The following is a 25,698-nucleotide window of genomic DNA, read 5'->3' as shown; positions in this document are numbered from 1 at the left end:
AAGGCCATGAGTCGACAAATAGAAGCCCTTCAAGCTCGGATTCAGGAACTCAACGCAAAGCTGCAAGATGGAAACTCATTGAATGGCGAGTTTAATGTACTGATGGAAGAAAACAAGGCCATGAGCCGACAGATTTCATCCCAGCAGCAAAACATTCATAAGCTTAAAGAAACTGTCAAAGAATTAAAAGTCTTTGAGCAAAAATGTAACGAACTAAAGGCAGAAAAAGACGCCATGAGACAACAGATTGAAGCCCTGAGACCAAACATTCAGGAGCTCAAAGCACAACTCCAATCTGAGCAATGCTTGTGTGTCCAGGAGTGTGTGGAGACCTCCAAGAGAGAAGAGGGTGACAACTTGATCCACTCAAAACAGCAACAGCATGAGAGCAAAGCTGAGACCCTGAAACCTACAGTCCAGTACTTGGACATCATGCGTTCGATGGAGAAAAAGCAGAAAGAGAAGTTGAAGCGGGAAAACGCTGCTCTGCGTCAGACTATGAAGGTGCAGGAGGAGGTTATGCCGAAAGTGATGGATGCATACGAAGAAACCATCAAGCTTAAAAAGAGGCTCAGCGAAGCGGATGTTCAAGAGCTTGCCACAGAACTCAGAACCTTGACTGAAAACTACAACGCAGTTAAGGCTGAGATGGAGGCTATATGTCAGAAATATGATGCCCTGTTACGAGAAAATCAGGAGCACAGAGGAAACCTCCGAGAGGTAAAATCGCTGCGAGTGCAGGAGCAGCTGAAGGCCTCGGAGATGGAGCAAGAAAGCCTTATTCACAAAGAGCTGGTACAGAAATTGAGAGAAGAATGGGACAAAGCGTTCCACCTGAAACAGAAGCTCCATGACGGTGAAACTGAGTTGCTGAACAGTCGACTCGACGCCGCAAAGGCAAAGTGTGAGAGTATCGTGCTTCAGAAAGAGTTGCTGTGCCAGCAAAATGCAGCTCTGCTTCAGCAGATCCTGGAGCTGAGCAGGAAGCTGCAAGTTGAAAAAAGCTCATTTATGCAGCATAAGCTGCTGAGCGCCCAGAGTGAGGACGAGCTCCACGATCAGGTGGATGCGCTCCAAGTTCTGCTGCAGCTGAGGACCAGGGAGAACGAGGCCCTCCAATCCAAAACCCAGTCCCTGAAACTCCAGATGAAACGTCCCGACAAGTTCAATGCAGAGACGCTGGTCAAACAGGAGAAGCAGAGACAAGTTCACAAAACTCCGCCTATTTTTTACACAGAAAACAACAGCTACACCAAGATCGATAGCATGTAGCAGCAGCCTCACAGGGAGCAGGTCCAGGTCCAAACTCGGACCTGGTGCTGCTTCTAGTTTCCTTTCTGAGTGGGTGCTCCAGGTTCCTCCCAAACTATGAACACAAATAAAAAATATTTCAGTAGGGGTGTCAGGATTTCTGTAAAGGTACATAGGGCTAAATAGGGCTGTCACAATTTCAATTCTAAATTCCTGCTTGTGATTCAAATCACAAGCAGGATCTGCGGTTCTTCAAGTATTTTTTTTCTTTCTTCACCCCCGCTGCAATATATCAGCCACCTTGGCCGATTAATCGATTAATCTTTGCAGCTCTACAAGGATGACAGCGAGCCAGGAGGTTAGAGGTCAACATTTCCCTCCTAGGACTGTTTTGAAGCTGGACTGTGTTAACTATAAATATAGTGTATACTGCATACAGTGTGAGCCTATGACTAAATGCATCAGGGCATGTGGTGTGCGGAGTAACTTTTGAACATATACTCTACATAGGAGAAAGGCATTTTAATTAAATCTACAACTGAAACATACAACAAACCTGACTTTTCTCTTTCAGTGCTTTTCCTGAAACAACTGTGAAGATCAGTGGTTTGTTTCCGGTCTTTTCTGCCTCTTCTAGCTGCCTGGCAAATGGTGCCTAGCTGAATGGATCAATTAGATAAAAGATAAGAAATGAAGTTTTGTGTGGACATTGGCCTCTGAGTGGCTCTGTGCTGCCCTGATGCTTTGTCCCCTGTGAAGGCCGTGAAAGACGATTTGAGATGGCTTTGTGAAATGGTGGAGCTTCTCTTTAAAACACTGGCAGTGGTGATAATGGAGCAGGCAACACACCCACATATAAGCTCCTACTCCCTGAAAGGCAGCAAGCAAACTAAGTTGTCTGTTCCCTAGTTTGACCAACCACCTGGAGATGCTCTATGAGCTTAGCTCTAGTTGACTCTATTATGCTATGTAGATTGTATATGACACAGTGAGTTTATTCCAATGCGTGTGCATTATTTACAGAACAATTTTCTGCTAAAACTTAACAGCGGTAAGCAATGTGTTTTTATTATTAATTATAATAATTATCTTTTTGAAAGACTTAAAAGGGAGTTTCACAGGGTTCTGTTCTTGGTCTACTTCTTTTTAGTGTTTTTTTTTTAAATAACTTACCATCATGTCTTGGGTGCGGTACATCAAACTCAAAGTCAGAGTATCTTTATTAGTCTCCCAATGGAGAAATTCGTTTTGGACACTGATAGAAATTGCTGCAAGAGTTACAACAGAGACATACAACAAGCACAGGGTTAAAACAGTTAGAAGACAAATGTACATTGAACATCTGGGCTACTCAAAGAGCTGTGCAAATTACCATTTTCTATCGGCTACTTTGTGCAAAAAAAAAAGCCATCCTTCCTACATTCTTCTGTTCCACCATACATGCCTTACAATCGTTCCTACTTCCATAAGCATCCATGCATTCAGTCCTACATGGGTGGGGAAATGTCCAGCACAGACAGCCCGAGGCAAATTCAATGTTATTAACATTAACATTAACATTTTATATTTACATTTTTTATTTTTGCCAAACCGTATCGTTTGCTCGCGGCCTGGTAGCAAATGCTTTGCGGCCCGGCGCCGGTCCTTGGCCCAATGGGGACCCATGTCGGAATTGACCAGTCGGAATTGAGTATTAAACTATGAATCGTTAGTTGCAGCCGTAGTCATGACATGATGACTTATTGCGCTTCTGACACTGCTTTGACATGTTTCCATAATTCCTGAGTGTGTGTGTAGATCTCAGGTTAGAGAAATAACAGAAACACCTGTTGTTGCTCAGAGTTTCCACAGTGTCCTGCCAGCTCCCTCTCCTCCCTGTTTCTCCCATCCTGTCTCCATGCCATATGCTCTCCTCCATCCCTGCTACCACAAAGTGACAGTAGCTGCTGCATGTCTCATTTCCTCTGGGAGCTCAGCCTCTGGCCCACATCTGTGTGAGTGTGTGCGTTGTGGCTGACCTTATGTCTACTATCAGAATGGTATTATTGTGATCTGATTTGAGCCCTGTTGTGGTGAGCAGCTACTCGCCCACAGCTGTGTGTGTTTATTTCTGTTGTGGCCCATGTGCATGAGACACACAATAGAGGTCAAGTCATCTTGTTTTCTATACAACTACAGCTGTAAATGGCCTTAAATGTTATTACTAATAACCAGGGCCACACGGAATCCGCAGGCCCAGGATTGCACAGATTTTCCTGCAGATTTTAAACAAATTAAAAAAATAGTGTTTCACTATCTCCTGAGGTTACATTAAAGTGTTCCTCTCTCTGTGTGTTAGCCTCATGTCTGCCAATATACTGTCCAATGCATCTTGCTATCTATAACACAATGTCCTCTAACTGTTACATAAGCGGGGCATGTTTTACCTGTGCACCGGATGACACAGTGTTGGAAGAGTAACTTAACACCCCTTTTTAACTTGATTCAAAAAATGCATTCTGAACTCTGATACGCCCCCCCAAAGCACAGTGACCTCACTAGTACTACTACTGTAGTATTTCTACTCTCAGTTGCATGCTCGCAGTCTTTCCATACTCCATACTGTTAACAGTTGACTGCTATTTATATGTCCGGTGTGTGTGTGTGTGTGTGTGTGTGTGTGTGTGTGAACGTGACATAGTCTTGTAATTCTGGGGGTTTTCAACAGATTCTGGGATCAAGTGGACAGAATTGTTTTTGGGAAAAAAATGAAATAGCTTATCTTGCAAAGAACAGTACATAGACTGGGACCAGGATCAATACATAGAGTAATACCGTGACTGCACATGTAATTTATTAACTCAATAAATTAGTCTTATTCTTAGATGACTAAGATTTCTTCAGTCATTTTTTATGCTTTTTCATGCTGAATGATTTCCAAGAAAATTGTGAGCACATCTCTGGTAAACACAAGATGTAAAGTGGTGCTTTTGCATGATTCTTTGTAGAGAAACTCAGTTTAACACATCTGATATTTCACCAGTGATTAAATCAACTAATTAATTAGTCGACAAAATCAAGTTTTTATCGAGTCGAAGACAGCCCTACTGTACATGTCATTTATTAACTCGATAAAGTGGATTTAAAGAAGGACTCTTTAAAGATGACATAAAGTACCTAATCAAGGAACCAGAGGACATCAACAAGTCTGTTTGGAAGTAGCATTAGCATACACAAACAACATCTAATAATATGTTGGACCGGACAGGAAATGATTAACTATCAGCATTTAAAGATTACTGGTAGAGAAAAAGATACATTTGCAGCCACAGCCAAAAGCAACTGGAACTCAGTGGTGGCTGCTGTTATTAGCAACCAGTTTTCTTGTTGGATGACTCAGTGGATCATCTGCCACGCATCGGTTAGTCTAAGGTTGCACATTCCTGAGAAATTCCTCCATTATGAAACGCCCAGACACATTAGTAAACACTCCCAGGGTGTCTTTACGTTCTCTGTTTGCTTATGTAGGAAACTGATAGCAGCGCTGTGTGTTTGTTTATGGGTGTGTGTTCTAACCACATAGCAGCAAAGATTAGGATAAGGGTCCGGTAATTAAGATGTTACCAGTTGCTAAATATTTTTGGTTACTATTTAATTAATAATAATAATGATAATAATAATAATAATAATAATAATAATAAAAATAAAATTTATTTGTATAGCACCTTTCATACACAGAGTGCAGCTCAAAGTGCTTTACATTCGGAACATTTAACACAATAATAGAGAATAAAATAGTAATAAAAATAATACAACTCGAGGCTAGCTCATCATGTTGTTGGAATTGGTGTAATTTGTAATTGGTCATTATTGGAAGTTAACACATTTTTATTAAAGGGTAACTACTATTTTTTATCCTATGTTTTTGTGTGTAAGTGACTGATGGGAACAACAATCTTTGAAATTGGTCCAATTAGTTAAGCGTGAACGCTGTAACCAGCAGCCACAGACCGTGACGTCTTTTCATAGTTTTATTTTGTTTCTATCGTCTTTGAATGAAGTGCGTTTTACGATGCTAAAATGACTGTTTATTTACATGGAGTCTGGTGGCTTTAGGATCCAGGTTGAAAAAAACGGTAGTTTCCCTTTAAAAATAGCATGAGAGTTCTCTGAAGCCTTTTTCTCACATGAACTACGGACTATGTCCTAAGAGTCAGCTCCGGATCTTGTCTGGATCTTCCCTTTCTCACATGTAGTACACAACAGGAGATCGTCCATGTCAGACTCCCTCTCACCACCTGGAAGAGCGTGCAGCAGACAGTACGCGAGGCAGATTACACTACGTCTCAGAGTTTCTTTCCATTCCTCAAATTTGCCTATTTTGGCGTCGGCCCTTACAGACGTTCCGGAATCTTATCGTCTCTCCACATTTTAGGTGCCACCTTCGTGTAAATCACCCTTCTTGGTCTTCTTCACCCTCAGATGTTTGTTTTCTTCCAGTTTTGCATGAAACTTTAGGCAAACATTAGAGCACGTCATTTCAGACTGAAGCAGAATCTTCATGTCTACATAAGTTTAGTAGAAATGATCCGGCAAATAATCTATTAGTTGATTGATAGAAAATGAATAAGCAACAACTTCAGTCATCGGTTAATCACTAACTTGCGTTATTAACGAGAAAAATGAAAAACCTTCTCTAGTTGTAGATTCTCTTGTGTGAGAGTTTTCTGCTTTATATCATTGAGAACTCAAAATCTTTGGGACTGTTGGTTGAACAAAATTGGGAAACGTATTCATCTTTTTAGTGCCAGAACACGAACGTTGGTCTTCAAAGGCCCCATTGAAATTGATAGGATTGTGATTCTAATTCTCAAAAAAAATATTTTTGAGGGGCTTAAGGTACTTAAGGAACAGTGTGAAAATTTGCACACACATCAGAACCTCTGAAAAATGAAAGGATATTTGATTTGTCTTGTTGTTGGGTGGAACATAATTACTCAATTGCACCCCCTACAACATTTCAAAGAAGTAGCCCCTGCAGTATGTTGCACCTATGATTGTATTCTGATGTATTCTGACTAAACAACTAATCAACACATCTAAAGAGTAGTTGACAGATTGAGTGAATAATGAAGATAGTCTTTAGTTGCAACCCTACATCAGCTCTCTGTAAGCCTCCCGGAGCTTGAATTGATGTAGTTTATAACTACTAAAGTCCTTCAGAATGGAAATAATAGTGAATGAATGAGTTGAAGCAGGTTGGAGTTTTGCATATGGACACACTGCAAGCAGTCAAAGGTTTCAGTGAATCCCTGGTTGGTGCGAGGCTGTCGGCTTCTGGGTGTTTTCCACAGGATTCCATTCATCCTGTGTGTTTCATTATGTTTATCAGAGAATATCCGTGTGTGTGTATATGTGTGTGTGTGTGTGTGTGTGTGTGTGTGTGTGTGTGTGTGAACTGTCCTGTGACGGTCTGACTTCTCCCTGCGTGTCTGATGAGACCTTTGTTACTTTTCTGTTTGCTCTCTTTCTGTCCCCCCCCCCCATGTCCATCAAGAAATGAGATGTTCTCACACCCAAAATGAGAAAAAAAATCACACTCCCAGTGCAAAATTCTTCCTGAAAAAGCCAGTGCCGAGAAAGAGCGGGCAAGAGAAGAGAAGAGGAGAGGCGGAGAAAGGGAGTCTCTCTGCCATCTTTTCACTGGGATGGCCATGTCTAATTGTGTCCCAGTGATAAATGAATAGGTTTTTTGTGGAGGGGTCAGGAACCTCCCTTGGATCAGAGGCCCATCAAAGTGAACGGTTTATTTTTTCTGTTTGTTCACCCCCCCCACCCTCTGAATGGATATTTAAATGAGTATTCAGTAAATGGATCGCTGGATGCACTGCTCCTCATCACAGCGACAAGACTAATTCCACTTTTTGTGTTCTATATTATTTTCGGCTTCAAAGCAACTAAAGAGTGCAGAGTTAATACTTAATGACAAAATCAAATCACATCTGTGTTATGTTTATGCAAGTGTTTTATGAAGTCAGTGTAATATCCATTGTCAGCTCTTATCAAACTCATCCTTCTTTTCTTGGTTTTCCATGGAAGTACATCAGATGGATTCTGACCCTGTGTTCTGGTTTGTAGGCAAACATTTTTTCTCTGTATTGGATTAGTGTTGTGATTGGATAGTGTTGAGTATTGTGCTTTTCTTTTCCTTCTTTAACAGAAACAAAAGTTGAATAACAAACTTCTAGAGACAGTGTATCACGAGACATTTCTAAAAACTGATTCTTTAAACCGACCGTATAAACAGAAAATATTTAGATCAATCATTGGTAAAAATAAAAAATTGTCACAGATAATCACTCTCCTTTTTCTCTTCCTTTTTATTCTTCTTTAGCTATGTCAGTGCCCAGGATGTACACACTTTTTTTTAATTAAGAGAAAAACATTCTTCTTTAAAAAAAGGTATTCAATATTATCATACATTGTAATTTTATGGAATCTTATTGCGACTATGAGATCATATCATACATCATTTACAAAATCCGGTTGTTCCAAATTAGGTGTTTTTAATAAAAATAAGTTAGGGAGAATTCTTTGACATGTTTCAACGTTTCGTCTGATCTAACGCATCACAAAGGAACACATCTCAATGTATTATTAAAACATTTAACATTTTGAGCAGATTTTGCAAACAATTCAGTCATATTTCAATATCGAAATGATATTCTTATCAACCGAGCCGTTGTATCAAATGCTCTTTTCCCCAAATCCATAACACCAGCACAGTATGAAACTGAGATTGAAAATGAAAAGTCAGAAAGTCAATTAAAAGACATGTTGGGAGTTAGTTAACTGTCTGTGAACAAAAGCCCAGTGTGGTGAAGTGTGGTGGCGTTCTTTGATTTTTGAGTGTTTTTTTGTCTGTAAAGAAAAAAAATAACTCTCTGGGTTGTTTGCGTTTCTTTAAACCAATCCCAATGGTCTTGGGCGGTGCTAAGTTCCGGACGCAGCGATGCTGGCTCTGCTAAATAGTCAGTGTGTACTTCGTCCACAGCGATCCCACCAATCGGTCCCAAAACATCCCAGTTAGAGAGGAAATTCCCTAAACGTATTCTTTTTAAATCTTTACAATCATTCCCTGAATGAACCAAGCAGACCTGCCTTGTTGCACCATCCACATCTTTTCAAAATTTGACATTTTCAGCGTGTAGCTCGCTAGCTCGAAGGTTGTTGTAATTTTCTGAAGCGAACAGTTTAAGAACAGCAACACACAGAGAGCAGACATGTCAGGCTTTATCCTGGGAAGGTACTTCCATTGGTCCAGCCTAGTAGATCGATATAAAGAGATATACTTGCTTTTACAAGCTGCACATGTTCATGTAAAGATAATCATTTTACCCTCTGTTTCTATGATCACAAGGTACAACAGTAGAATAACACTGTTCATGTTGCAAAGTAATCTACTGGAAATGTGTGCATGCATGCATTTGATTGGCAAACGCAGTGCGTTGCTGGATGAAAAGCTGCCAGAGCCGTCTGTGCAGTGTTACTGGGAGTCTGAACATAGCCCTCCAGCACTCATCCAGTCGGACCAAGACCACAGCAGGAAAGATAAACACAAGGACAGCACTTACACTTCATAGATTGGCCTGTGGTTTCACCATGGGGGAGGAATCAGTTTCTCTTTCCTTGTGTTTTAACTTGGAAAAGAGCCTGTTGGCATCTTAATCCTGGCTCATGAAACCAATACACTGTACTGTCATACTGTATGTTGTATGTTATCTGTTGTCGTGCACATATACTGTCACAAACTGTCCAACAGAATTCCTTCCATTTTTGTTGAAATCTCTGGCATGCCACACTGAAGCATTTCAGGCAGTGTGACAGACACACAGAGACAGACACACACACACACACACACACACACACACACACGCAGGCTGCAGATGACTGTAGTGTGTCTAAAATAAAAGCGTGTGTCTATTTCAGTCAAAGCCATTCCAGTAATAGCACAAGCGGTGAGGAGGAGGGCTGGACACCAGTTCTAATTGCAGCCTTGTCAATTGCAGCTCTCTTTCTGCTCGTGGAAACACACACACACACACACACACACACACACGCACGCAGCGCGCGTGAGGGGGGGGCGGGGGGGCAGGGATGCCTGTATCAGTTTTCAACGGCCTAGTAATAGATGCCTTGTGACTGATTTACACACACACACACACACACACACACACACACACACACACACACACACACACACACACACACACACACACACACAACAGAGATCCAAGTTGTAAGAAATTGTGTTTTGCATTTCTGTGTGTATTAATGCCATGTGTAATCAACGTGGACATTTGTGGTGGATACCACGTTGTGTCTCCATCTGTTACTGACAATGTTAATGATGATTTAACTGCAGTAATCTCTAAACTACATTTGTATAGAACTCGCACTCAAAGCAGCTTTCACCCTGTCCTGGTTTCATTCTGCGTTGTGATCTGGGATCAGCTGCTTTCTGAGTTTCTTAGAGAAAGGACAACTGGAGACATGAGACAGGCTCAGCTCTACTTCTCATCTAGGTTGAATGCTCCTTAGATCTGATAGCTGACGAGGCTGTGGAAGGAGTTTGCATTAGTCCTTGTGTTAACCTGGTGAAGGCTAGTATCGTCCTCCGTGTGTTCCCACTGTGTTTGATTAACAGCACATACTGTATGTATGCCATTGTCCTGGGCTGTCAGGAATGTGAGTGAAGCAAGTGGTAATGGTTTTGTTGGATGCACAAACCTGCCAAAACTACGGGGGATTTCAGTCAGCTCCACTTTGTGCATCGTGACACTTTATTATTCTAGAATCTTATTTGTGTTTAATCCCCATTTCTGCCAGATACTAAGACATCTTCTGGTCCACCATTTGGTTCCTAACTGCTGACTCCAGCTGTATCGGAATGCACAATACTCAAAAACTCAAGCGTACATTTACTGCAATTTAAGATCAGGAAAAAAAGTGGATTTACATATATAAGAAACATGAGGAAGTTTGACATATTTGCTTGCAAAAAGTAATTGAAAAAAGTAAATTCATTTTCTAACTGATTAACCGACTGATTTTCTCAGCTCTAGGTGTCTGACTTTTTCATTCCCCTGGGAACGTTTTTTTAAACGTTTTTATTCATTTTTCATTGCAGTAAGTTACAATCTAAACCCCCCCCCCCCCACACACACACACACACACACACACAAGTTGTATTTTTTTCAATCGTTTTCTGAAATGTCCTCTTTAAAGTCCGCCCTCCATATCTCAAGTCTAACTGTTCACAACTGATTTTGCAGAAATGCCTTTGTTGTGATGTCAAATGGGTGGATTTCTAAATGTGTTTGTGTTTTGCCGTGTGTGCTTTCAAAGCGGTGAAGTTGTTCTCTTCATTTTCTCTCGGGGGCCTTGAGAGCTCAGCGCATGCAAAAAAGACAAAACGCGAGCAAATGAAGAAACATTTCTTTGGAAGAAGAACAATACTTCAGATTTCGGCGTCGGCCCTTACTGACAGAAGTTCCTGAACCTCCTTGTCTCTCCAGTTAGATGTTTTTGTTGCTGTCTTTGCGTCCGGGTACCGAATCAGATACTTTTTAGGTAACGTTACACGTCGTAGAGACACGCCGGAAAAACTCTACGCTACACAGAGACGGCTCACGTAGTTGGTTAAAATAAATTTTTATAAAATTGGTATTGAAAAAAAAAATCATTCAGAATCCAAGTCACAGTATTGGTATCGGTACGTTACCCAGCCCTACTGGTGTAAATCACCCTTCTTCTTCTTCAGACTCTGAAGTTTATCTGGTTTTGTGTGAGCTGCATGAAATGTCATCCACTCGCTTGCTGCCATATTCCATTATAACAAACATTATTTTAAGAACCCGAAGATAATATAGAACACAGTCTTCTTGCAGCGTGTGGAGCTCTCTCAGTCATCAGAGGGCTGAATGTCGCCACCCTCTGGGTCCTCCTCACTTTCCATTCAGATGGATACATTAAAACACCAGGGGTTTTCCTGCATAGAGGAATGTTCTGGCGCCCCCCCCAAAGAGGTTTTAGCCAGCTCCAAAGGAAAATTACCAGCACCAAAATGATAAGAATTGAGAATAAAAAAAGCAATTCAAATCTAAATGTGTTCAAGAGCAATTTAATTTACTAAACAACTGTTGAACAAGCAGAACATCAACTATCAATATAAAATAACATATGAGAGCTAATCTCAGTTTTATCTCCAGAGTCAGGCTGTACCAGACTCTCCCGGTGATTTTTTTTAAATATTAATATTATTTTTTTAACCAGTTTTGTTATTTGGGGTTTCATTTTAGGTTTTCCACAGGTTCTTAAAAAGTCTTAAATTTCAAAATCAAAATGTTAGGCCTTGAAAAGTCTTTTCTGAAGTATTGTATTCTAGGTCTTAAATAATTTTTATGTTGTGATATAGGCCTTAAATTTAATTCATAAAGTCTTAAAAAATGTTACATTTGACTTGTTGAAACCTGCAGGAACCCCTGCAGCATAATGTACATTTTGGTTTATCAAATTGGCAGAAATAGCAAGAAAATACATAGATTTCTGTCAAATAAGGTAACAAAAACTCATTTCCATTACTGTAACACCCTGAAAAAACTCAATGTTCTATTGAATAGTCCGGTTCAAGTCTTTCCTCTTTATATCCAAAAGAGAGAAAGACCAGGGATGTGTTGCAGATGGGTCAGGTTCAACTTGCAGTGAAAGGAATACTGTAATGTTACAGTGGGTGGAATTCCCCTTCCAGCTGAAAATCACTTTTCAGCTGGTGTTTCCATTATTTTGTCCTGCTCTGTAGACAGTTATTCCTGTTCACATTTGGACACGTAACTTCCTGTGGACATTCCCTCCATCCTGTTTCCTCCAGCTCTTCTCTTCCCTTCCCAACACGCTCCCAGCTTCTTCCCTGCCACCTCATATCACAGCAGCTCTCCTGTTACTCCCTGGATGGAAGTGGGAGGTCAAAGGTCAGGGTCAGCTGGTGGATTTGGTGTCTTTGGGACATTAGAGGAAGTGTTTTACTTGCCCAGGGTTTTTCTTTTCTTTTCTCCCTAAAGTTATAAAATCTAACGATTATATTCTACCATAGCTTGACAATATTCTGCACTATGCAAATGTATTTATGTCTGTGTCACCTCCTGCTGTGCAATATGCCATTCTATTAAGCCACATCTTATCTCAACTTTTATATCTGTATATGTATTTTTTTGTCTTCTTCTTCTTTTTTTACCTGTCTGTTTATAATAACGGTGTTAATAGTGTACATATTACTATTATTATTATTATTATTACTCTTCTTCTGTTTGTTCTATTTCTAATAATACTTTTTGTATATTTTCCCTGTGTCTATTTAATGTGTATTTGTCTTATTCTGATGTGTGTGAATTTTCTTTGAGCTGCTGTAACAATGGGATTTCCCCAGTTTGGGATTAATAAAGTCTGTCTTATCTTATTTTATCTTATCTTATCTTAGCTGGCAGTTTGAATATAAGTCTGTACGAATGAGCTTTTCTATAATAATAATAATAATAATAATAATAATAATAATAAACTTTATTTCTATAGCACTTTTCTTAACAAGGTCACAAAGTGCTTTCCAGAAAAACAGCAGATAAAAATCAAGAACAACAATGTAGTAAAATACAAAAAACAGAGGTATCCTAAAACACCTGGTCTTTGTGTTCCTGTCTCAGGTGATAAACGTGGACGGCAGTAACAGACAGACTCTGCTGGAGGACAAGCTGCCTCATATCTTTGGTTTTACTCTGCTGGGGGATTACATCTACTGGACCGACTGGCAGAGACGCAGCATTGAGAGGGTCCACAAAGCCACGGCTGTACGGGAGATCATCATCGACCAGCTGCCGGATTTAATGGGGCTGAAGGCCACTAAAGTGACAGAGACTTACGGTAAAGCTTCAGTGACCCTACCCCTGGTTGCAAAAGTAAACAGAAATTCTCTGGTGCTACCTTCTGAGACTCTCCTCCATGCATCGTTTTAAATGTTAATGTCTCTGTACGAATCTAAGGTTAAATTGTACAGGACCGAGAACGTGGACGTTTCTGTGAACGTTTGATACAGTGACGCTTCTGTGTCGATAGTAGCATCCTATTGCCTAGTATCTGCAAGAGGTCACAAGAACGATGTTAAGCATTTATTTCTCGATAGGGGTAATAAAATATATGAGATAAAATGCCCAACATATCAGATATATACAGAAATACGATGTCCTGAAGCGTTTCCGCCATCTTGAATGATTTTCTTCGACTCGAGCAACCAACGTACATACGTCACGCTGCCTTCACTCCAATTGGCAGTCGCTTTGTCGCATCTCTCAGCATTTGCATAAAATAGACTTCTTGTCGCTTGTCGCTGGCAAACGGCCACTCCCATTGAAAATGAATGGCAGCCTGTCGCTTTGTCGCTGTCTCTTGTAGCTAATATGACTGAGGCGTTATACTGGCCGCCGACTCTGCGGCGGGACTCCGTATAGGGCGCGCCATCTACGAGCATGCACGAAGACGTTTATGCTCAATGCATTGTTCATTGCCGTATTCTCTGAAACACCAGAGGGTGTGCAGACAAAATAATCTGTGAATTAGCAAGAAGTAGTAGAGAAGAAGAGAGTGGAAGTTAAGGAAAGCAGGCTGCCTGGCAACACAAGTAAACACATCCATGATAAACACCGACGTACCGCCACACATTCCATTTATCTACTCTAATTATTAACGTGACATTAGTATCGTTTAACTACTGTCTGCCTGTGACACTGTTAGGAACACTCTTTCCAATTTCTCATGTTTTTCCAGCAAAATGGTTTTTCTTTTAGTGTCTCTCTTTGACCAATTATTTAAGGCTGTTTGACTCCCTGTGGTCTGTACATGAAGACTCATACAGATGTTTGTAGAGGCAAACCTGCTCTTCCCAGCCAACCATGTAGAACTGTAACTAAGTTACAAAGACGAGGCGCACGACCTCGCAGCGCGACAACTTGCAGCGCCTTTGCAAGTTTTATGGCTCGCGCCTCGTGCCGGGAACACCATGGCTACCATAAACCTAGCTTCAGGAGGACAGGTTTTCAGCAGTATAACATTCTGAGTAAAACTGAAAGTGAGGAAAAGGATGTAAAATGCTGTGTGAAATAATTGTTTAAACTTTGGTTCCAGGTACAAATGGCTGTGCGCTGGATAATGGTGGATGCAGCCACCTGTGCTTCTGGTGTCGGCAGGCTGTCAGCTGTGCCTGTCCCATGGGGATGGAACTCCTCTCAGACCTGCAGACCTGTGTGGTGCCTGAGGCCTTCCTGCTCTTCACCAACAGGTACGCTTGCTTTTCAATGACTCCCCCCCCCCCCCCACACACACACACACACACACACACATACACTTTTTTTACAAAGTTTAACAGGGACATACAATTGGCATTACAAATGACATTTAAAATGGTACATACAAACCAATTCCCTATTAGATGAAACAAAGACCAAACAAAGTTTGGTAGTATGAAACTGAAAGCAGGTAAGAAGCGTGAGCCAATTCTGAAGGAGTACATATATATATATATATCAAAAAGGACAATGATAGGCATGATAGTACAAAAAAAGAATAATTATATACACATACATACTGTAAATTTGAACTGAGAAAGTAAAGAGAAAAAAAAGAAAAAAAGGAAAACACCAGTCAGTCTAGAATAGAAGGAGAGTTAAAAAAGAGAGTCTTAGCAGCCACTGCTACTCTTCAATTCATCAAACATAACATCAGGACAGAAGCACTTGGTGAAAGGTCAGTCTGGGATAGCAGTGAAGCGTAGTTTCTCGAAGCCTGTCAGTGACTCTGAACAGCAATACATGTGTGTGAAAACTGACCACAGCAATCCCACCAATCAGTCCCAAAACGTCCCAGTTAGCGAGGAACTGCCGTAAACATATTCTTTGTAAATCTCATTCCCCGAAAGAACCGAGCAGACCTGTCTTGTTGCACCATCCACATCTTCTTCAAAACTTGACATTTTCAGTTTGAGTGTAGGGTGAGGGATGTGGCAATTTTCCTGGAAATGTACTTCTGTTGATTCAGACTAGTGAGGATTCTAACTTGCATTCAATTTGCAAAATTCTGTTTTTCCTCAGGGACAACATCAGGAGTATCTCTTTGGGTACCAACAGCAACGACGTGGCCATCCCTCTGACCGGAGTTAAAGAGGCGTCCGCTCTCGACTTCGATGTCTCTGAGAGGAGAATCTACTGGACAGACATACAGGCCAAGGTGGGCTGGGCTGTACCCATGTACTGAAGTTTGAGCAAACACTATTTGATTTATGAAATGAGCAGGGTAGTATTTCTATAATAATAAGTATGGTAGGTAACTCATGTTGTGTTTATTTTTTTCCTGACCTTAATGGACAGTGTATTTATTCCTCATTTAGAATTTTGGTAATTTCATGACTTTGAATTGGACTCTGTCTCTTCCGCCCCAGACGATCAGCAGAGCGTACATGAATGGCAGCTCTGTCGAGCATGTCATAGAGTTCGGGCTGGACTACCCAGAAGGCATGGCAGTTGACTGGATGGGGCGTAACATCTACTGGGCCGATACAGGCACCAACCGCATCGAGGTGGCCCGGCTGGACGGCCAGTACCGGCAGGTTCTGGTCTGTAAGGATCTGGAAAACCCGCGCTCACTGGACAACCCGCGCTCACTTGCACTGGACCCGGCCAATGGGTAGGAAGGACAACTGCAACATTGAAAAAGCTGGTGGCTTTATTAGTAAACTTTGCTAAATTGTGCAAGATCTACATCCTGGTCATTTGACTTCCCTCATATAGTTTTTACATTTTTCAACTTCTAACATGGACAAGTGTATGAAGTACAGTGTATGGCACAGTTCCAAATCTATCTATCTATCTATCTATCTATCTATCTATCTATCTATCTATCTATCTATCTATCTATCTATCCTATCTATCTATCTATCTATCTATCTATCTATCTATCTATTTATCTATCTCAGGACAAAGCTGTGGCTTCAAACAGCTCAGCATTGGATAAGAACAGTTTAGAAGTGAGTCAGTGTCAGACACCTGTGTTATGCTGGAGGTCTGTGACTTTCAAGGGTATGAGTTGGTGCCAATGACCTCATGTAGCGTGTCTCCTCACTGTCTGAGGTAGTGAGAGTGGAGCGATGTCATCGCGTTGGTATGTAGGTACAACAGCCAGCGGGCCGCCTCTTTGCCCCATAACCTCCAGCTGAGAGAGGGAGGATGCTGTTACCGCCACGTTTAACCCTAATCAAACCAACCGAGACACTCACTGATTTACCTGTGTGTGTGTGTGTGTGTGTGTGTGTGTGTGTGTGTGTGTGTGTGTCTGTCTTTGTGTCCATGGTTCTAATTTGTTTTGCTTGGATGGTTATATTCAAGGCTTAGTTATTACACTGGCAGAGAGAGAGTGTGTGTGTGTGTGTGTGTGTGTGTGTGTGTGTGTGTGTGTGTGTGTGTGTGTGTGTGTAGGTTCCTGTGCCAGGACATCCTAACACGTCACTCACTTGGTGGTATCTTGATGATGTCATGGCACAGAGCTGTCAACACGTGTGCCTGAAGGCATCTGATGTTATTTTATGATCACATACTCGTGCTCACACGTTAATAAAGACAACAACAAAGTTGTTTTCTTTCACAGAACTTGACAAAACAAGTGGAAACAGATTCCTATTCTATAGTATATGATCCATTGTATCAGAGAGAAAAAAAGGAAAGCCAGGGTAACTCTTTGACATACAGAAATGCACAGCTTCCGCATGTGCCCCAGGTTGAAACTGTGTTTTGTCTCCACAGCTACATGTTCTGGACAGAGTGGGGGGGTCGGCCTCGTATAGCCAGAGCCTACATGGATGGCAGCACCATCACCACCCTGGTGGATAAAGTGGGCCGGGCCAACGGACTGACCATCGACTACGTAGACCATCGGCTCTACTGGACTGACCTGGACACATGCATGATAGAAAGCACCAACATGCAAGGTTTGGACACACTCAGCAACACACTTTTCAACCAGGCAGTTACCATGCCAACACCCAAAGGCATCCTATTATTCTTTGTGCATCAGTGACAGGCATATGGCTCATCTCTTTGTAGATAGAACATTTAAACCTACATTATAAAGTAAAGCAATGTTCTCTCTGCACACTTTGAATTGACATCTTAAATGATCAGAACATACAACATGACCACAACTGAAACTAAAACATTCTCAAGACTTTCTAACCATATTTCTTACCTTTTAAGTGCAGGTTATTTACTGCCTCGTCTCATTATTTGTTTGTTTGTCTTTGCTAGTCTTATCTCTAAAACTAATTGGCTGGATTTGCATGAGATTTGCTGTTCACATTCTCACACCGAATGAAATAAGAAACATATTGATTCAGGAGACTTTATGACCTTGACTCTAGTGCCACCATCAGGCCAACTCACACCTGCCTCTCTCTGCACTACATATGCTGCCTTCTACATCCCAAACTACTGTATTATCAGTACCACTTATTTCTAGGATGTTTTTGACACTGACAAATTAATTTCAGGCTTCAATGACAGGGCTTTCCCTACATTATAAGGCTTAGGCGCAGCACCTAAGCCAAATGAATGTATGTTCAATGTGAGAATCAAAACTAACTAAATGACTTTTCTCAGATCTGATGATTGCAGTTTTGTCCCCAGTGGACTTCTTTAACAAGTTTTGTCTTTAAGCTTTTTGAGCGTTATTTATTTATTATCTGGTTTAGCTTTTCCAACATTTAGACACAAATATGGTAATAATAATGGTCCAAAAATTATGTGGATGTTGTTCTTTATTGAAAAACGTAACACAAGCCTAGGGAAAACACTGAATTCTGATCATGTACACACACCTAATCTAATTTTGCAAATACATAATGATGCTGGGAACGTTGCTGGGTGCTTGGATGATGACATGGTTGTGGTTGATGGCAGGATGAAGAGCAGGTGTAACGTTACAGATGTTGTCATGTCTCGTGCAGGCCTCCAGAGGGAGATCATAGTGGACGACCTCCCTCACCCCTTCGGTCTGACTCAGTACCGAGATTTCATCTACTGGACGGATTTCAACCTGCGCAGCATTGAACGGGCAGACAAACGCAGCGGACTCAACCGCACTGTGGTGCTGCAGGTATGGAATCAGCTTCAGTTATGGGTCAAATGTCAGCTATTTTTGTACTGTTATAGAGACTTTTATTCATTTGCTTTTGAGAGGATTTCAAAATATTACTGATCATTTTTAAAGCTCATCAGGGTCTAGCCCCCGACTACATCAAATGAAATGCTGACCCCGTAAGAGCCTGTTTACAGACTTAGGCTACATCTCCACCGCTACGTTTTGGTTTTTAAGTGGAGTTATCAAAAATCAATCAGTCACAATATATTCAGTCCAGAGATACTGAGCTTTGCCGCTGTGACGTCACTGTGTCCCCAGGGCCAGCTGGAGCTGATGCTGGACATCCTGGTGTTCCACTCGTCCCGTCAGGAAGGAACCAACGAGTGCTCCCATAACAACGGCAACTGTGCCCATCTGTGCCTGGCCACACCCGCTGGGGCCCAGTGCCGCTGTGCCTCCCACTATACTCTGAACCCTGATGGACGAAACTGCAGCTGTAAGTACACAGAGAGACACCAGTGTGTCTGGGAATCCCAGGACTGGCTGGGAAACATCTTCTCCTTTAATAAGTCTAGTTCAGGGGTCCTTGAACAAGGCAGTAAAATACAATGCTGCTGTTCTAAAATAAAAGCTGGTATTTAAAGAGCTCATATCATACTCCTTTTCAGTGTCATATTTGTACTCTTGGGGTCTACTATAATAGGTTTACATGCTTTGATGTTTAAAAAACATTATGTTTCTCATACTTCCCGTTACATACAGCTCCTCTGTCTGAGCTCTTGGCCCGCCTTCCTGAAAAGCCCAGTCTGATTGGTCAACCAAATCCAAACAAGCCACTGGGCGACCTGTGCTTGCTCAAGCAGCACCTATGGGCAGCACAAAAAACTATATATAACACAATATACATACATATATATATATATATATATATATATATATATATATATATATATATATATATATATATATATATATATATATATATATATATATACACACACACACACACAATACTGTGACTGCCGTCTCTGTGTAACGTAGAGTTTTTCCTGCGTGTCTCTACAACATGTAATGTCAGACAGCCTATCACAGACATTATTAGATCTTGGTAGAAGCATGCTGCGTGCTGATTGGCTCACTGACTCTGATGAGATTTACTCCTTAGATATTGAAATTGGGTCTTGAATGATGAGCTCATTTGTCAATACCCTACATGTTTGAATTTCACAGTACAGTATCTGTGTGAACACTGTGTCTGCTCAGCATGCTCACTCCTTCACCCATCCTCTGTGCCTCTCTGCCTGCAGCTCCCTCCAGTTTCCTGCTCTTCAGTCAGAAGGCGAGTATCAGCAGGATGGTGTTGGGAGAGCAGAGTCCTGACATCATCCTGCCCATCCACGTCCTGAGAAACGTCCGGGCTGTCAGCTACGACCCGCTGGACCGGCTGGTCTACTGGCTGGACGGACGGCAGAACATCCGCAGGGCCAGAGACGATGGAGCCATGGTAACACTCTGAATGGATGCTGATAGGTGTTTCTCTGTGAAACATACTATCAAACTAACATTAAACCAGTCCTTCATCCATGAGGATGATCCATCCTAACCCTGTACATCTGTATTAAAGATAAAGTCTGTAGCAGGCTGCGGATTGGTGGATCTGCTGTAGCAGTAGGACGGAGAGCAGTGTGAATATAAAAGTGATGATCTTGCTGTTTGTGCCTCCAGTCCTCCATGATCGGGAGCAGTGGCGCTCAGCCAGCGGACAACCAGCTCCACGACCTGAGCCTGGACCCCTACAGCCGCCACGTCTACTGGACCTGCGAGACCACCAACACCATCAACGTCCAGCAGATGGACGGACACACTGTGGGCGTAGTCCTGAAGGACGATAGTGACAAGCCGCGGGCCATCGTGGTCAACGCGGAAAAAGGGTGAGCTCATTGTCATTAGTTCCACAGAAGCAATGCTTGGTTACATCCAGCGGTGGAACAAGTATTAAGATCCTTTACTTAAGTAATAGTACTAATACCACACTGTAAAAACACTCTGTTACAAGTAAAAGTCCTGCATTTAACATGTAATGTTTAACTTAATTATTTGGAATAACCCCTTGAGATGAACCCATCTCATTTTCAAGGGGGTCCTCAACAGCATATAAGTACATATATTTCTTAATATACAAAAGAAAAATTTAAAAACACAAAACAAACACAAAACAAAGACCAATAACAACACTCAAGCACGCACACGCACGCACACACACACACACACACACACACACACACACACACACACACACACACACACACACACACACACACACACACACCTGCATAATGAGAGTTTAACATTTATCTTGCGTTATTCATAGAGAAGAATACATGGGAGAGTGATATTATCATTGATAGCAAACAGTACAGTTAAGTAATTTTATTATTTTAACTTAACTTAAGTAAAAATCTGTAAGTATCATCAGGAAAATGTACTTAAAGACGAGTACACTAGAAAGTATAAAGGATCCAACCAGTTGTGTGTTTAATGGTTTCATCATCTCAGCTGGACTTGTAGCCGTTATATTGTTGGCTAGTTTACTTTAGAATTAAAGATTTTATAAACTACATGTGTTTTATGTGCAGAAATCTTAATGTGTAAAGTAACTAGTAACTAAAGCTGTCAGATGAATGTAGTGGAGTAAAAAGTACTATATTTCTCTCTGAAATGTAGCGGAGTAGAAGTAGAAAGTGGCATGAAAAGAAAAGACTCAAGTAAAGTACAAGTACCTCAACATCTGGACTTAAGTACAGTACTGGAGTAAATGTACTTAGTTACATTCCACCACTGGTTACATCAACATATTGTACTCTGTGTGCACAGTGTCCTACAGTAGATAAATGTGTGTCTCCCTGCAGGTACATGTACTTCACCACGGTGCAGGAGCGCTCAGCTAAGATCGAAGGAGCCAGTCTGGACGGGACGGAGAGGGAGTCTCTGTTCACCACGGGTCTGATCCGACCTGTGGCTCTGGCTCTGGACAACAAACTGGGAAAACTGTTCTGGGTCGACGCCGACCTCAAACGCATCGAGAGCAGTGACCTGACAGGTAGGCCTGTAACAGTTATTACATAACTGTCTAATTGTCAATTTCTTTATATAATCACGGTGTCTTTGTTTAACTGCAATTAATTGCCGACATTAGCTTCTTAAGGCGTATGAATGGTAATTGTTGATTTTGTTTAGATGTCTAGACATATATATATATATATATATATATATATATATGTATATGTGTGATTATTGGTCAGACTGTATTTTTATTATTATTTAAATTGTTAGTTGTTGGAGACACCAGAGTAGGGGGAATGAAAGGGGGAAACGTAGCAGAAAATATTTCTTTTTAAACCAAAACGTAACAGTGGAGATGTAGCCTGAATTGGCCTGGATATACAGTATTACTTTCATATTCTTCTGACATCGTTCCCCCTCCCCCAGGAGCCAATCGCATTGTCCTCCAGGACTCCAACATTCTGCAGCCCATGGGGCTGACCATTCTGGGGGAGCATCTGTACTGGATCGACCGGCAGCAGCAGATGATCGAGAGGGTGGACAAACTGACTGGAGACGGACGCACGCGCATACAGGGACGGATATCATACCTGACCTCCATCCACGCTGTGGAAGAGATGGACCCCCAGGAGTTTGGTACGCACCTCTGCCTCAAAAAATGCATTATACAAAGATACAGTGGCGAAAAAACAACGGCGTATATATATCAGACATGATGAATGAAGTGTGTGTGTGTGTGTGTGTGTGTGTGTGTGTGTGTGTGTGTGTGTGTGTGTGTGTGTGGTCGCACTTGTATGTCTTGTTTGTTTTTGTTGATTGTATTCTTATATATATATATATATATATATATATATATATATATATATATATATATATATATATATTTCTATTCATGCTTTGTTTTAAAGGTATATGCTGTTTTTAGTGTAAAGCACTCTGGGTTTACGTGTAATGAAAGGTGCTATACAAATACAAATAATGACATTGACATTAAGGATACATTACATTTCAAATTTAATAAATACATCAATAAAAAATGGGTACATGTATACACAAATACAATTATATTCAGTCAGAGGATTTGGGGGGGAAAAAGCTCTATTGTTTCCAAAAGGTTAAAACTTTGTCTGAGTGACTTGAATAGAGAATTCAGTTCAATGAGAAAAGGTTAGTGCTGTCAAACGATTAAAATATTCAATCGCAATTAATCGCATTAATGTCATAGTTAACTCGCAATTAATCGCAATTAATCACACATTTGTATCTATTCTAAATGTCCCTAGATTTATTTTTGTTCAGTCATTTTTTTCTCATTTTAATGCTCTTATCAATATGTAAAAGTGGATCGGCTTGCTTTGTGCTTTTGTCGCCTGGCTTTGAGGAGGGGACGGAGAATTGGCATCAGCTGTGTGCTTGGCCATCAGCTGTGTGCTTGGCCATCAAGTGGTATTTCAGACTGGACATGCTGCGATGATAGCTCAGTTCACAACGACAAAACACACAGATCACTTTGGTCTTGTCAACGGAACCATTTGGCAACTTTTTAAAAGTAAACTTTCCATTCAGAATCTTATTGGCATCTATTTCGGCGTCTCGCTCTCGCCATCCACTCAAAACGTGACGTTAGCCTACTACTCTTTGGCCGGCTCGCAAGCCCAAACTAGTGTGTGCGGCGTGCCTGTTTTGTTTCCGGTCTAGCTAGATCCGGTGTGGTGTTGTAGTTTTTCTAACGTTACTAGTTGTTGCAACAGCATGTGAAAAAAACAACAAAGTTTACAATGCCAAAAAGAACGTTAATCTCGCGGTAAAAAAAATGACGCTGTTAAAATGGGTTTGTGTTAACGCCGTTAATAACACGTTTAACTGACAGCACTAGAAAAGGTATAAAATAGGTAGGGAATTTAGAAATGTTCTGTTTTTGAATATGAGGACTTCTGCCTTAGTTTCTGACATATATTCATACTATATCAGTAGGGCTTTGTTGATGTAGTGGTCTGGCAGGATGGTTTGTAATGACTGTTTCCTCTCTCCAGCATCCCACCCCTGTTCCCGCGACAACGGGGGCTGCTCCCACATCTGCATTGCTAAGGGAGACGGCACCCCCCGCTGCTCCTGCCCCATGCACCTGGTGTTACTGCAGGACCTGCTGCACTGCGGAGGTGAACAGCAAACCACACCAGTCAGACCCAAAGTCGCTCCCCATTCATTTGAATGTGGAGCAGGCTGAAACACGCACGCACGTGGATATATATATATATATATATCTATATGTTCAAAATAAACTACAAACTAACTACAAACATGTTGCCTCCTCTCTCTCTCTCTCTCTCTCTCTCTCTCTTCGTCAGAGCCTCCCACCTGCTCCACCGAGCAGTTCACCTGCTCCACCGGCGAGATCGACTGCATTCCCATGGCCTGGCGCTGTGACGGCTTCCCCGAGTGTGAAGACAGCAGCGACGAGGAGAACTGCCCTGTTTGCTCCGTCGCCCAGTTCCAGTGTGATAAAGGAGGCTGCATTGATGCCCAGCGGCGCTGCAATGGGGAACCGGACTGCGCCGATCACTCTGATGAGCAGGACTGTGAAAGTAGGTTCACACTGAAAATATCAGCTCAGTTAACGTGGAGCTTTTCAGCTGCAGCAGTTCAGAATCAGCTAAGTGTTCCTGAAGACACCCTCCTAATGGATTTTATAAAAAGTAGCGGGTGTCTTTAAGAGACAATACATTCAGCAGCCTCTTAACCCACACATCACATATAAAGGAAGTGTACAGAAAGTAAACTAGCCAACAATATAACGGCTACAAGTCCAGCTGAGAGGATGAAACCACTAAACACACAACTGTTTGGATCCTTTATACTTTCTGAAATGGGAGGATTCTTCTTTACTTTTAATACTTTAATTACATTTCCCTGATGATACATACTTGCATAAAATTTTCAATGCAGAACTTTTACCTGTAACAGACTATTTTTACAGTGTGGTATTATTACTTTTACTTAAAGTACTCATATTATGCTTTTTGGCTTTTTCCCTTTCCTTTATTGTGTTATATATCTTTTTTGTGCACGTTATAGGTTTACAAAGTGAAAAAGCCCAAAGTCCCCCCCAAAGGGACTTACCATCTCCAACAGAAAACACTGTTCACAAACTGCTCCAAACAGCTCTGTTGTGGTCCAGCCTTTACTTCAGAGACAAACGTGGTCACTTTGGAACACACGTTATAATGCTCGCCTAGCTGCTAGCATGGCACGCCCTCATACTCTGCTTCTGACTGGCTAGTAGTCCTTACCTAGGTATTGTCAGGGCACGCCCTCATACTCTACTTCTGACTGGCTAGTAGTCCTTACCTAGCTACTGAGCATGTGCGACTCCCAACAAAGATGGAACAGAAGTGAGATGTCTCACTCTGTAGCTAAAACAGAGAGCTCAACACACAGGGTGAAAAGAGGAGCTGCAGCAATGTGCAGTACAACTAAAATATGGTTGTCTCTGTTTCTTGCTCTCCTCCAGTCATCTGCCCTCCGAACCAGTTCCGCTGCGGTGACAACCAGTGCATCACTAAGAAACAACAGTGCGACAACTACTCTGACTGTCCCGACGGATCAGATGAGCTCGCCTGCGGTAAAAACACTGAAACAGGATACAGTAAGCACACATGTATTGTCTCTGGTTGAGTGCCTGTCCTTGACTCTGCATCCTATGTTTCCTGTTTGTTTTCTATGTGCAGAGTATGTGTCTCCCCCCTCCAGTGGCATCCCTAACACCGGGCCCAACACCATCGGCCCAGTCATCGCCATCATCCTGCTCGTCTTTGTTGTCGCGGGAGCTTACTTTGTCTGCCAGCGTGTGGTGTGTCGCCGCTACAAAGGCCCCAGTGGGACTTTCCCTCACGAGTACATCAGTGGTACGCCCCATGTGCCACTGAATTTCATCGCCCCCAGCAGCTCGCAGCATGGCACCTTCCAAGGTAGGATCAGACACACAGCAGCAGAGCCCCGACTAGGGCTGCACAATTAATCACAATTTTATCGAGATCGCAATATGAACTACTATATCCAAATCGCAGAGGGGCGCAATAGATCGCAATTAGATATTTTCCTCATATCGTGCAGCCCTAGCCCCGACTCAGAGTAACTTCCTGTCCGTGTGTCCCGTGGGTTTGTCCACCGTGGGTT

General features: G+C 41.8%; 1 protein-coding gene across 1 annotated transcript in view; it reads left to right on the top strand.

Annotated features, from left to right (window-relative positions):
* Positions 1-25,698, top strand: part of lrp5 (low density lipoprotein receptor-related protein 5) — a 68,127-nt gene that overhangs the window by 39,329 nt on the left and 3,100 nt on the right. Inside the window, exons 12-26 of the mRNA XM_078257928.1 lie at positions 12,987-13,203; positions 14,461-14,614; positions 15,423-15,558; positions 15,770-16,014; positions 17,127-17,311; positions 18,326-18,474; positions 18,778-18,955; positions 19,767-19,963; positions 20,185-20,390; positions 21,369-21,559; positions 21,949-22,158; positions 23,556-23,681; positions 23,871-24,107; positions 25,034-25,144; positions 25,251-25,490. Of these exons, the coding sequence (XP_078114054.1) occupies positions 12,987-13,203; positions 14,461-14,614; positions 15,423-15,558; positions 15,770-16,014; positions 17,127-17,311; positions 18,326-18,474; positions 18,778-18,955; positions 19,767-19,963; positions 20,185-20,390; positions 21,369-21,559; positions 21,949-22,158; positions 23,556-23,681; positions 23,871-24,107; positions 25,034-25,144; positions 25,251-25,490 (2,782 nt within the window). The remainder of the gene's footprint in view (positions 1-12,986; positions 13,204-14,460; positions 14,615-15,422; positions 15,559-15,769; positions 16,015-17,126; positions 17,312-18,325; positions 18,475-18,777; positions 18,956-19,766; positions 19,964-20,184; positions 20,391-21,368; positions 21,560-21,948; positions 22,159-23,555; positions 23,682-23,870; positions 24,108-25,033; positions 25,145-25,250; positions 25,491-25,698) is intronic.

Source organism: Sander vitreus, chromosome 8 (genome assembly GCF_031162955.1).
Source record: "Sander vitreus isolate 19-12246 chromosome 8, sanVit1, whole genome shotgun sequence".
NCBI lineage: Eukaryota > Metazoa > Chordata > Actinopteri > Perciformes > Percidae > Sander > Sander vitreus.
This window is presented reverse-complemented; position numbering and strand designations above follow the sequence as displayed.